Genomic DNA, 13925 nt, shown 5'->3' on the forward strand with positions numbered 1-13925 from the left:
ATGTGGAATGGGGTTAGGGTGCGGAACGATGACTGAATAAATCAATATTAATATAGCACTCTGCGATTCGCAACTCCAGGTGGCAAAAATATTTATGTATGGCTAACTCGCGGCGGAGAATCGAGGAAGGTCAATGGAAAGAATTTTATTTGGCTACAAATCAAACAAACCTTTTTCGGCTTGTCAAAATAAATTATGTTAAGCCAAACGGAATGTCTTTAAAAAAAAAAGGAAGTTGATCTTTAATGCGAGCTAGATCTATCGAAACTTTATCTACTGTTTCAATCGCAACTTTTAAGTTCCATTTATATTGTTGAGGAATAATTTGTAAAATAGATTTAACTTAAAGTTATTTAATACAAAACATTTTAAAAGTAGAACGCCTCATTCAAATTAGTTTAATTTATAATTCCTTAATTTCTTATTGCAACTAAAATGGGAATTGGTTAGTCTTAATTTTTCTGAGTCTAGTATGGTATATGTTATCAAGTTATCTAATAAAAATAATTAATTTAAAATTTTAGAGTTTAATTATAGAAAAACTTAAATGTAGTGTTTCTTAGAAAAAGTGCAATTTCAAATGTTCTATTTTAAACTCCAAACGAAGAGTTTTCCTATAAAATGAGGTTAACTAAATTTACAAAGACACTTTGATCTGTTTTTCATCCCATTTTATGGGCTGGCTTTTCCATTCGAGTAATTGAAAACTTAGTTTTATGATTCGTGGATTAATTAAAATGGGTTTTATGACCGGCTCGGCTCTGTTCTATTTAGAGCTGCAATAAAACAGCCGAGCCGTCAACGAGACTCGCCCGTCCTGGGTTCTTAGATCATAGCTCACGAGTGTTGGGGAGGTTGTCGTACCGCTGACAAGCCGCTAACTGTTATAGCTGGTGTGCTGGTGTGCTGGCCGTTTAGTGTGCCAAATACTTTCCCAGGCCAGCCCAGCTCGTCAAATTAATTGAAGAATCGACGAGCGAAGAGAGCCAAGAAAGCAGCCAAATGTAAATTCACGCTTCGGGCCGAGCTTCGGGCCTCGCGAGCCAAGTTGGTATGTTGGTAAGACGAGCTGGCTGAAAGCGATCAGTTGCAGACGGTCAGTCGAGCGAGACAGTTGTGTGCGCGGCGGTGTTGGAAAACCGAAAACTCGAATCTCTGAAAAGCCAGCCAAGCTCAGGCCAGAATCCACAATCCACCCAACTCGAGTCGACTCGAATCGAATCGAAACGAATCGAATCGCCACAAAAACAGGTAAAGAGAGGCGGTAAAAAAGAAAGTCACTGTCCAAGAATCGGGCAGAAAAAGGGGGGGCCTCGAACTCAAGACTAAAAACTCAAAACCATCCAAGAAGCAGTTCGCCAGCGACAGTCTTTCACGGCAACTCGAGGAGATCGCAGCGCTTCGAAACGGTCCAAAAAGCCCACTCCTATCGGTTGTTATCGGTTCTGTGCCAAGATCAGTGAATAATACTTAGTCAAGGTTAGCCTTTGGATTACTAAACAAAAAAGAAACACTGTGTGAAAGTGGAGAGGAGTTTCCGTAGTTCCTGTACTTTTCGTGTAATCACTCCACTTAATATTAAAAGTCTATTTTTGAAAATGGCTTCATAATGAAAGGATTACCTTGAGTGTTTATTTTCCATAGCTTTGCAAATGGACTAAATACAAATATGTAAAGGCCTGAGGACTATAAACCATTTTAAAACAAATTATGTTTATCCCATAATTTTTGATAAAGTTCTCTTGCCAGTGCATAAGCCATCTTAAATAGTTTATTAAAAACGATTTCTGTTTATTATGGTTTTTTAAATAAAACTTGTCTTCTCTCATTATCAAGTTGATAATCCAAGATTTATTTTAAAATAACATGTGCCATAGCAGAGCTTCTCTAATTGATTACTTCAATATTGATCATTTTAAGCCACAAAAACTTGTGAAATCTAGAGCAGTTCTCGGTCAAGAAATCTGATAAAGAGCATTTAGAGAAGGCTAAGTCAAACATTGATAATAATTTCTGCTAATATTTACAGTCGTATCAAAAACTGTGAAAAAGTTCGAAGGATTATCATCGGCTTTGCTGTGGGAAAATATGAGTATCCTTAAAGTCAAGTTTGCAAGTTAGCATTGGACTAAAAAGTACGTGAAAGTGGAGCGGCGATTTCGATCTGTTCCATTTAACCTTCCACTCTTGTACTATTTTTTGTGGGAAATGTAAGCGTTTGCATGCTTAGTTTTTCCACCCCTCTCCTGATTTTCCCTTCCCCGATTTCCCTCGAACATAAAGGGGCCATAAAGCTCAACGCGATGCAGCCTTGGAATGGGCCAAACGTCTTGGGCAAGAACTTTTAATTGATTTTCAACTGCGGAAGGCAACTTGTGCTCGGAGTCGGACTCTTAACTGGCCGGGTCATAAATTGTATCTGCGGCAATTTAGGGCCAGAATAGTACAATACAGTCGAAACCCCCCTCCCCCCACTCGTTCACTGGCAATTTCTCTGGTTTTTATGCGCTCTATTTTCACATGTGCTGCTGATGTTGTTTGGGATTCTGCGGTCAGCAGACCAGGCCAAGCCAAACCAAACCAAAGCAAAGCACAGCAACCTATACAGAACCGATGCGAACCAAGTTGAGTAATCATCTCTCGTGGCTCTCAGGTTTCTTCTGCCCAGCTGACCCACATACGAGCGACTTGAAGCAGTTAATTTAAGTGTTTCCTGGCCAGCTCCAGCAACCTCAACCAGTTCCAGTTCCAAGTTATAGTTTACACTGTTTACATTGGCCAGCACTTTGCTGCCAAAACAAAACACACTCAGGCCAACGGGGCGGATGAATTGGGGTGTACTTGCCAGCAAGGACAAGCTATTAACAGAACAAAGTCTGCTGGCAATTCGAGTGGCTCCAATTCATTTTCCACTTTTTCGCACATTTCCCGCCAGTGTTCTTATTTTTTTTTTCTTGCGTCTTTGCTTTTTGCTCTCCTAAGTAGTTAGTTCATGACCAAGTTTATGCAGCCTGTCAGTCAGGAAAATTCAGGGGGAATCCCCTGTCCGGCCACAGTTGCCAGCTTGTTCCGCCAGGTGGCGCCGACGCGACGATAACAAAGTCCTAATTCAAGTGACGTGCGAGTGCATGCGAAAAAGAAATGCTGAAGAGGGGCAAACAAAATGCAAAAAACATAAGAGAGAACGATAGCAACTTTTGCGTAGGCAGTGCACTTAAAAAAAACAAGAAGCTTCAAAAAAGTTTTGAGATTTTTAAAGTGACAAAATCTATTTGTCTAAAAGTTAGGGAAATATTTTAATTCTTCACAATTTCTAAAAAATCTTTAAAATTTATTATATGCCAACACTGTTTGTACTCGCAAACTGCTCAGATTTAAATTTCCTAATAATTTTTATTAGTACATTAAATTCAATGTAAAAAGTGTTTACTTTAAGAAACATTTCTTGATGTTTTTTTTCTTTAAATCAACATATATTTTCATGCAAACTTTTTAAAGAACACTTTTGCTTTACAAAACAATTTCTTCCTTTTTTCGTGATTTAAAGCCCCTTGAAAAAACTCCACCCATCTGCAGCAGCGCCCCCAAAAAGCGCTTACTGTAAATTTAGAGGGGGCGTGGCCGTTGAAGCGGCACGTGTAAAGCTTATTTTTCTACACCACCTCTTGGGCCATTGTCTTGGAAAATTAACTGCAACGCAGCTGCGAAGACAAGGCTCCGCAAACATATGAGACAAACTCGAACAAAGAAGGATCCCAAGCTGGTGGGGAAATCAGGTGCAGCAGCAGTGGCAGTAAGTTAGGGGTATGCAAATCCTGTCTGCACGTGGCCTTTTGTGCGGCCTGCATATTTATTGATATGACGCTGATATGACAATGCGGATAGAGAACAGGAGCTGGAATAGGGATGCGGGGGGCGGGGCCAACGGGCTGAAGCCCCAACGTCAAGTGGCAGCTGCCGCGCCTCAGGCAACCACCTTCAATAGTTACCCCGCTCCCCTTCTCCCCACTCCCCTCTCTGAGTGGGCTTAAGTAATTTTTGCCAGCTATGTGACGTGCAAGTGCACAGCAAACACTACCAAAGTGCACTGGGAAAAATTAAAAATTCTTAATAATTTTTTTATGTTTGAGAATTTTTAAAACAAGTCATTTTAGCTTTGTTCTTTAACAAGTTCTTATATATGCATAGCCCCTACAAAAATCAATATATAATATTTAGCATTAATGATTTGTACTAGATTTTATATAAAATAACGTAGTCGGCTTAATTCTAAATAAGACAAGATTTTATTAAATAACTCTTTGATTAAAAGCTTGAAACTTATTTTCAAACAAGTATTTACTATTTGTTATTTAGTCAACAGTTTTATTTGTATATCTCTGGTACATATATTTTAAAGAAAAGTCATTTCAATTTAGTTTGTATAAGAGTTTCGAACTTCCTAACTCCAAACTATTGGATAAGTACATTTTCTTTTAGTGTACTGTAGCTGGTATCTTTTCCATCAGCATCACGCACATGAATATTAATGTAGAATGCACACACGGTTAGCTGCGTTTTTCTATGGGGGCATTAAAATATTGCATAGTGGGAGCAGCGTTCCATATGAGTTAGTTCCTACAATAGACAACACCAGAACGAACAAGAAGAAGAAGAAACTAGTGAAGAAGAAGAGAGAGCCAAGTGGTTGCCAAAGCTGAAGAACTGCAAAAACTCGCCCCCCCATTTTCTTTCTGTCCCACGCTTGTCAGAAGTTTTGCATTGCATTGTTGCCCTGCCCTTCAGCCTTCAACCCTTCAACCCCCCCTTCGCCCCAAGAAAAACCTTCCAGTAACCCCTAAACTCCCCTTGATTTTCTTGTTCTTCCCGTTCTTGCGGCATGACGCGTGAAATGTTCCGAGTTCGGCGAGAAAAATGGTAGATAAAAGAGCTTTGTGGCCGAAAGGGCGGGGCCGGTGCAAAAAGTAAATGCAATTTCCTCTAGACTTCAATAGGCAGGAGTTTATAAGTTCTTCGAAACAGAAGGCCCTTGGGAAAATTCAAAAAGGGATGGGCATATAGTGGGAAAATTGCATGTGCAACAGGGTGGTTACTGAAATGATTTTAGTTCAGATTTATTTTACTTATTTTCAAGATTCTATCACGAAATTTCACAAACAACTTAGGTTTCAGTTAGCAATCTGCCAAGTATTTATGTACTTTGTGGTCTTCACTTCACTTAAAAAATCACAATTCTTCATTTTAATCTTCATTAAAATTCATAAGGTCCCAGAGTTTGGTAAACAAATCGTTGTAGAAGTCTCATATTTTCTAGGTAATTAACACCCACTGTACTTAGGCCAGGTAATATGTCATCATATTTTGTTGAGCTTTTCCCTCATTTCACGGCCCCTCGACGGCTGAGAAGGTATTTGCCTGGAGCATCGGTATTTAATAAACACCGCTGAAGTGCTTCGCTCCGTAAAACTTTTAATTAAGCGACGGCAATGGCTGATGTTGCTGCCGCGATACTGATGTTGCTGCCGTGATGCTGATGTTGCTGCCGGCTGTCTTCCACTCCGAAAACTTGAGACACTGGAGCGTCATAAAACACCGTCTTGGCGGCTTATCAAAAACCGAGCCCTAAACCCCGAAACTAAACCACTCAAATCTGAGACGTTGCAATGTTGCTGCCGCATGCAGCTGCAGTTGTTGCTGTCGCTGAAGCTGCAGCTGCAATTGGCCAGTGGGTCACTGGGTTTTCACTTTGGTTTATGGCCACTTTGCTGTTTGCTTATCAGCGCTGGACTTGATTTCCAGAAAGCGTTTTATTCTTTTTTTCAATAAGCGGCGGCAGCAACATCCACGACGGCAACAACAGTTGCTGCTTCGAATTGCTGCGAACATGTTTTTGGGAAAACGTTGCGTCGCAGTCGACGTCTCAGTCGCTTTCACTAAGCCCGCAGCAGCCGCACTTGACATTGCGACAATAACGGCAGCAACATCTACAACAGCAACAATTGCGACAACAACTGCGACAGCAGCAACAACGGCAACAATTGCTGCGGTTGTTTGCAGTTGCCGTTGGCTGTTGGTCGTGCTGATTGTCATGACTAAAAAGCCACCAGCAATGGAAGCAACAGCAGCAACATCACGGCACAAACTACAATGAGAGCAATGCCAGGACAGCAAACCGAACTTGTGCATACCCTTCGAAGCCGGACTTCCCCTGAGAACTTTGCCAAGCGTTTTTCCCCGACTGCAAGCGTGTTCATGGATAGTGAGACCCGCTTATCTCTCTCAGCCTTCAACTGCCATTGTGGCGCCTGCAGCTGTCCAAAAAGGTGTTGTTGTTGCTCAGGTGACTGCTGTTGCTGTTGGTGTTGCTGCTGCTGCTGCAACTGTTGCTGTTGCTGCTGTGTGTCAAGTGCCAGCGAATGGACATGTGAACACCGCCGGCGGCAACTTTGAGGCGTAGCTCAAAAACATGTTTACACTCGCACTCTCACACGGGCGCCGCTCCTTTGTCTGCTTTCTTTAGTGGCTGGCTTATTGACCGAACGACCACTCCACCGCTGACCGACGTTTGCCCACTAAATGTGGAATTTCACAGTCATGTAAAAGAAAGTGACTGCACAAAGAAAAAAAAACAGGGTTAAATAAAATCACAATTTACACGCATTTATAGAGATTTAGAAATACCAATGACCTGGGGCACTTTTCTTTGGTAGTATCTTTAATAATAGGATTTGTTTCAAACTCCTATTATTAAAAAGAAGGGATTGCGCTCCTTTGGACGCGAAAAAAAAAAATATTTTCAAGTATACCGATCTATGGACTTATCCCATCACTTCCACCTTTTTTTACAGATCTGACAGAATGAAGTTCGTGATTTTGCTGTGCGTGCTGAGCGCGTTGCTGCTGCAAATTGAGGCATCGCCTCTTCAGCGACTTTCGAGAAGCGAGCGGGCTGTTTCTCGGCAGCAGGCGGTCAATAATGAGGTGGCTCCAGCGGTGGCTCCTGCCAGCGACGATGATGATGATGATGACGATGAGGACGACGATGATGAGCCCGATCTAGGAGATCTGATCGATGACGATGATGGTATGTGCAGAGATATGAACAATTTTTAGATCACTGAATGCACCCAGGCCGCACCACCAGCACAGCACCACTGTATGATCTGTTCGAACCACTGAACCACTGAGCAATGCAATACGCACCCTGCCAAAAACGATTTTTGTCCTGCTTTTATTAACCAACATTTTTTGTGACTCTCTTCTGTGGTTCCCTTCTCCTTGGGTAACAAAGTTCTTTTGATTTCGGGACTTTCAGATGATGATGAGGAGGAGGACGATGATGATGACGAGGAGGATGACACCCCCCAGGGACAGGCTGCCCCAGCAGCCACTGCCAGCGATGATGATGAAGAGGAGGACGATGATGATGACGATTATCTGGACAGGCTGTTTGATGATATCTTGGGAGGTAAGTTTATAGACTTGGTGCTACTCAAATCTGTCGAGATTAGGCAGGAAGCCAGGCCTGTTGTCTGGACCAATATCCAATATCTACCCGGGGGCGCCAAAAATATAATTCATTGAATATTATTGAAACTTCTTAAAATTTCTGAGGCGAGCGAACTTATATCTCTTCTTTTCCAGATGATGAAGATGAGGATGACGATGACGAGGTGGCACCCGCTGCCAGCGCCCCTCAGAGCGCTGCTGCCGCCGCTCCCGCCCAAACTCTGGATGAGGTCGCCCCCGCTGCCGCTTCCTCCGTGAGCGCCGGAATCTCCGATGGCGTTGATCTGCCCGCGGAGTCCGGAAACGCTGCGGATCCCGTGGCCGCTGGAAATGCCGCCGATGAGTCCGTGTCTGCTGCCGTTGCTCCGGCGCAGTCCGCTGCCGCCAGCAACAATGAAGGTGAACAAAATGTTTTTTACGATGAAGACGCACTTGTAGATGGTGTTAGTGGTGGCACAAATAGTTTAAGTAGCACCCTTGCAATTGACGAACAACAGAAACAAACAAACATACGGCTGCAACAGCAGCAACTGCAACTGCAACCACTGCAACAGCAATCACAGGCCTCATCTCAGCATTCAACGACAACAACAAGCACAGTCAACAAGAACACTCTAACCAACAACCACATCATTAACAATAAGCTGGTGGCCAGTGGTGCGACCTTGGGGCAACCTGCAACACTTGTTGCCGGTGTTGCTCCGGGGGGTGTTGCTGCTGGCACCGACGACACTGACAACGCTGACGATGACGATTATGATGAGGACGACGAGGACGATGATGATGATGATGATATTGATGATGGAGTCGATGAAATTGGTGAAATTACAGGTATCGCCGGTGATGACGACGAGGAGGCCGACGATGATGATGACGATGACGACGATGACATTATCGGCGATGACATCATCGAGGCCCGCCGCGAAGCACGTGAGTCCAAATCAAAGTCGGAAACGGCGACGAAAGAAGGCAAGGCCAAGAAATCAACAAGTCCCTCCAAGAAGGCCAAAAAAGAGCTGAAGCATTAACCAAACAATTGCTAAAAGAACAACAAACAACAGCAACAACAACAACCGCAACCACAACTAAAGACAGGGACCCACAACAACAACAACATAAAAACCACTACGGCAACAAAGAATGACAAGCCCCACAAAAAATATAACAAAAGAAGGAAAGCGAATTTTCTGAACATTTTCACAATGGGGCAGGACGCGATCCGGACTTTTGCAATTGCATCTTTGCCTGCACTGACAATCCTCCCCCCACCCCTCGCTATCCTATAATTTATTAAAAACTGAGTTAAGTACATATATTTTTACGCATCCCCGATGAGGGGATGAATTTATCGAGAGTTTGGTGCTAGTCAAACTATCTGCAAAACAACAACAAAACAGCACAATTATCCCTTAAATTCCACATTATCCCTCCAACGCACAATTGTTGAGTTATTTACGCACGGACTGTTTCACCTGACAAAAGAATTGCAACAGCAACTGTACGCACAACAGCAACACAAGTTGCAGCTGCAACTGCAACAGCAACATGTTTAATGCCCAAGCACAAAAATGGTTGAATTCAAAGAGATCACAAAGCAAAAGAAGAAGATGAAGATGATGAAGAAGAAGAAGAAGAAGAAGAAGGCGCAGAGGAAGAAGAAGAGAAGGCGGAAGAATGAGAAGAAGAAGAGCAAGAGAAGAATTGAAAAGGGGTATCGGAGAATTAAAAGAAAGAGAAATCCCAGAAAGAATATCTTCTCTTGCTCTCTCTCTTTCCCACTCCATCACATCCTCATATCTCTCTCCCCCTCTCACACACACACACACCCCGCATACACTTATAGCTAAATTGATGTAACAACAACAACAAACATCAGCAATAAGAATTGTTCACTTAGTGTAATTTATTTATTTCTAGTTGTAATTTCTTTTTCGTATTTATTTGTGTAATTAAACAAATCAGATTCGGAATTAGTTATCATGATGTAATCAACTGCCTATCTCACTCGCTCTATCTCTTTCTACCTGTCTATATCTATCTTTCTTACGCATACACAACACACACGCATTTAAGCACTATCGCTATCTCTTGCTTTCACACATTTGGCTTACAATTGAACATTTTAGATGAGAAAAAAGATGTAAATGTTTTATCTTTGGCTTTTTCTGTCTCTTTTTTCGGCTCGCATAATTTTCCGAACGTAAATAACGCAAATTTTGTAAAAATATGGAAAAAACTCCGTCAAACTTAAAGAAAAACGAATTGTAGCTAAAAGTTGAACGCTTGAAAGGCAGCGCAAAATTTCACAAGAAAAAATAGAGAATTGTTAAACTTTGCGTTTTAGGTCATTTAATTTATAATTTATTATTTATTTATTTATTTATTTATTATTTATTGTAAAAAAACAAAGCAAGATGATGAAGAACAAACCACAAAACAACATGAAAATTTGCTTAAATAAATTTGCGAAATGAAATTCTATGTGAAACTTTTAATGGTATTGGAAACTGTGGAATTGGAAATTTTGTGTTTTCTATTTCTGGTAGCATACTTTCAAGCGTCACCTTAGGCCAGGTATTGGTGTCTCTGTCTCTGTCTGTTCTCTACCCCTCTCTGTCGCTCCTCACACACACTCATCATTAGCAGCTTCTGTCATTACAGTAATGTTCCGTGCTATCTCGTCAAACCCTCATATCATCCATCTTGCCCATCTGCAGCTGTAATTAGTTAGAATCTGGTCCTTAACCATTGCAATTGTGCATTCCTTACCCCCACATCCCTTTTTTTGTAATGCCCCAAACGCCCACACGATTATCTATTCTAGAATATGCCGCTTTAAATTTAAAATTCCCCGCTTCAATTAACAACTAGAGAAAAGGGCAACTGCTAAAACTGAACCCGATTCTGGGCGTGGGCGAGTACTTAGCGGACTCACTGTGGGGTGGGGCTGGGTTAACATGCAAAAAGTACATTAGTACCTCATCACGTTCAACGGTGGTCGAGTGTGAGATTATATCCGCTTGTGGGTGTCTAACCCACCCGAAGGGGAGGTGCCCGGGTGATGGGTCACCGCGATAAGGAGGAGACAAGGATTAAAACCTGGGGTCCTGGCTGACAACAAGGTCCTGGCGAATCGCTGCACACACTTTCGTTCCGAGGGTGACAGTTTCGGAAATACATTTTTGGGGTTAAGTGACCACTTAGTTGGGGCTTTGTTATTTTTGTGGGAATTCCTGAAAAATACCTCTCAACTAATTAGACAGAGATTCTTCCAAATTGGGAAACTTTAATTAAATATTTTTGATTAACCTCTTTTTTTTCATTTTAATTCAAACAATTTAATATTTTAATATTTTTTTATTGTCACAATAAATAAAAGTTTAGTATAGGAAAGATACATTTATTATATCACATTTTATTAATCTAAACAAAGAAGATTTCATCAAAATATATTTATTACACCTATTAATTATAAGGATTTATTTTCAAAAGTTTTATAGAAAATTAGACTACATAAATATATGATTTATATCGATCACATTTGTTTAATTTTAATAGCGATATGGAAAATCTAATTGCTTATCATTTTTATAAGTGGATTTCTTTAATCCTACCGCAAAGTTATATATATAATAATTATTTTGCAATAACAAAAAGGCTCAACAAATCACTTAATTATCGAATGATTAAGCACGCTATTAATTACACTAAAGTTTCAATGAATTATGATAGGGAAAGAGCTATAAATTGCTTTGCTGAACCGTTGGTTATTGGATTTTTAATACGTACACGCTTGTGAACTTAACTGCATGTTGGAGGTGGAGCTTTTCTTTTTTTACATTATTTGCTAACCCCAGCCACCAACACACACGCACCGTATAATCACTGGGGTCCAAGTGTGTTAGTGAAGTGTGTATCTGTGGTCAGTACTCACACACACACACACACTGCTACATTTGAATGTAATTAGAGGTTGAAAACAAAGCGAATGCCTATGGAAAATCACACCCACACACACCCTTTCGAAAATGAAACCACAATGTACGCCCACTGCCCTTTCCTCACCCCTCGATTTGAACTTTCATTGTGTTCAGCTGAACCGAACTAATGTGAACATTTTTCCACCCCCGCCGCCCTTTTCCCTGCGCTCCCCGCTCGACCTTTGACCCCCACGCAGGTGACCTGAAGAACAACGTCATCGACATGTCCACGGATGCTTTCCAGGCCCGCCACAATCACTTCATCGACGCCATCTTCTCGAGGATCAATCGCATCGTGTCGGATAACTACGATCCCTATGTGGTTAACCTCACGGGTCGCTTGGCATCCCCCAATACCGCCAGTGGGTCAACGGTCAAGGCCGCCAACAAGAAGCAATCCACCAGCAGCAAGGTCGGAGGTCACAAAAAGCTGTAAGTTGCATTTTTTATTTAAATATTTTTTCGTTATTATTTATGAGATAAAAGCTTTTTGAAATAATTAATTCATTTGATCCTTGAGTTTGTTTTTATTTCCCCATTATTTAACGACTTCTTAAACCAAAAGCTTTAACTATTTATGAGAAATGTAATAAAATATTTTCGATTTTTATTATCCCAAATTTACGCATTATAAAAATGTAAATTTTTTTTTTAAACCGTAACATTCGCAATATTGAAATGTAAAATTATTTAAAGAGTCTGCAATAACATTGGTGCATTAAAATTCCAAAACAAATATTATACCAATAACAATAGGTTGCTAAAATTCGAATCTACAAGTCCATGCATCATTTTTAGTAGATAAGGAACAAAAATAGATCCTTGCACGTAAAGGTCTTTCAATTTCTGATGAGAAATAGCTACATAAATTCCGCAGTAAATCATTAAAGAAGATTTAAGGCTGCAATCAAGCTGTGTCCTATTTACCAACTCAAATTGCGTCCCTTTTGCAGGAAGAACACGCGTTCGGAGCCTCGTTCCGGCAATTCGAACAAGGAGGCTCGGGAGGCTGCGGTGAAGCTGCAGGAGCAGTTGACGCAATTACAGTCCGAGCTGGCCATCAAAGCCGTCGAGAAGCGGCCCACTGAATCGCAGTCTGACCCCGCCCCCTCGGCATCCGAATCCGATTCACCGAAGGCGGAAACGCGCACTGTTTCGGGCCCAAAAGCGAGCCAAAAGAAGTCCTCGAACGGCACTCAGGGCCACAAGCAAAACACGAAAAAGGCTTCTGGCCTGAAATCAGGAAACTACAATCAGCCGGCGGGGGCCAGCAAAGCGGGGGCGACGGGGGGAAATGCGGTGGAGAAGCTGCAAAAGGCCGAGGGAAGGCTCTCGGGATTGGCATCCTTGAAGCGGGTGGGAAATGTGAAGGTGATCAGCGATGCCGAGGGACGCAACTCGACGATCAAGGCCAAGTTCACACTGGGTCCACTGATCCTGCGCGTGGAGAAGTCCTTCAAGAAGGGCAGCGTGCGGAGTGTGAAGAGTGCGACGGCCAGGACGAATGAGATGGTGGGACGCATCAAGTTCAGCGTTTTGGACGATCGGGCCACCCTAATGTCCATCAAGGTGCAACAGCCCAAGCAGGTGAGTGACAGCCTCAAATCCGTTCTATTTTTTGCCATTTCTTTGACCAATCAACCTTTGACGCAGGTGGAGGTGGAGAGCAAGGACAATCACGACCGCACCCGCGAATTTGTGTGGCGACGCACGCCCAAAATCGCCAAATTGGTCAACGAGAAACTCAAATTGGCAGCCGAATCCTTGTTTGCCCCTCAGGGCGTCGAAGTTGTCAGGCTCTGAACGCAAAATGGTCCTCGAGGATAACAGCCATCTCTCACTGCTCTGCTCAGCTGTAGTCTACGCCTAATTGTAATGCCTAATTTATTTATTTATTTAACTTATTTACCCATCTATTTATCAAACCCATCTATCGATAATAAATCAACTTCGTCTATGCAATTTGATTTTGATAAAACCGAAATTAAATGGGTGCTTATCCAGGGTTTTAATTCAATTGACACTTGTCTATATAATGGAAAAATAATTAACTTTTGAAATAAATATGATAAGCAGTATTTAGATTTATGTTTACCCAAATAATGCAATTAAAATAAAGCTAAATGGGGATAAATCGCACAAAATGAATTTTAAAACTTGCCGAAATATTGGAAAAAATCTATAAAGTAGAATTTGATATTTATTGCGAAAATCAATCTGAATAGCTGGTCAAACTGTGTCAGCTTCAATTTTTGATAATTTATTGCTAGTACATATATCTCAATTAAGTTTGAAATTCAAAACAATTTTAGTTTATTTATTTCGGAATACATTTCATCCAGTAAAATGGTAGGCATTTATATGCAATGAAAATGAAAGTAAAATCTGAAGAATGCTGTGGGAATCTCTTCCAAAGGATATTAAATATGTGCATAT

The 13925-nt window shown here is 41.5% G+C and overlaps 1 protein-coding gene across 2 annotated transcripts; it reads left to right on the plus strand.

Moving 5' to 3' along the window:
- Positions 1-1071: 1071 nt before the first annotated feature.
- LOC108051807 (acidic repeat-containing protein) lies at positions 1072-13451 on the plus strand. 2 transcript variants are annotated; one of them, XM_017134027.1, is made up of 8 exons: positions 1072-1251; positions 6849-7084; positions 7316-7468; positions 7645-7908; positions 8341-8439; positions 11687-11921; positions 12443-13076; positions 13143-13451. In XM_017134027.1, the coding sequence occupies exons 2-8, from the start codon at positions 6859-6861 to the stop codon at positions 13290-13292; spliced, it is 1761 nt and encodes a 586-aa protein (XP_016989516.1). In that variant the 5' UTR covers positions 1072-1251; positions 6849-6858; the 3' UTR covers positions 13293-13451. The 2 variants fall into 2 exon arrangements, with proteins under 2 accessions (XP_016989516.1, XP_016989515.1); XM_017134026.2 differs by lacking the exon at positions 1072-1251 and adding an exon at positions 1353-1479.
- Positions 13452-13925: the final 474 nt, after the last annotated feature.

The sequence above is a fragment of the Drosophila rhopaloa genome, unplaced genomic scaffold, assembly GCF_018152115.1.
Source record: "Drosophila rhopaloa isolate 14029-0021.01 unplaced genomic scaffold, ASM1815211v1 contig_163, whole genome shotgun sequence".
Taxonomy (NCBI): Eukaryota; Metazoa; Arthropoda; class Insecta; order Diptera; family Drosophilidae; genus Drosophila; species Drosophila rhopaloa.

Coding starts and splice junctions, on each gene's coding strand:
- LOC108051807 (XM_017134027.1), top strand. CDS start 6,859: ATGAAGTTCGTGATTTTGCTGTGCGTGCTGAGCGCGTTGCTGCTGCAA. Junction 7,469..7,644: donor GTTTGATGATATCTTGGGAG/GTAAGTTTATAG, acceptor CTTCTTTTCCAG/ATGATGAAGATGAGGATGAC. Junction 11,922..12,442: donor GTCGGAGGTCACAAAAAGCT/GTAAGTTGCATT, acceptor TCCCTTTTGCAG/GAAGAACACGCGTTCGGAGC.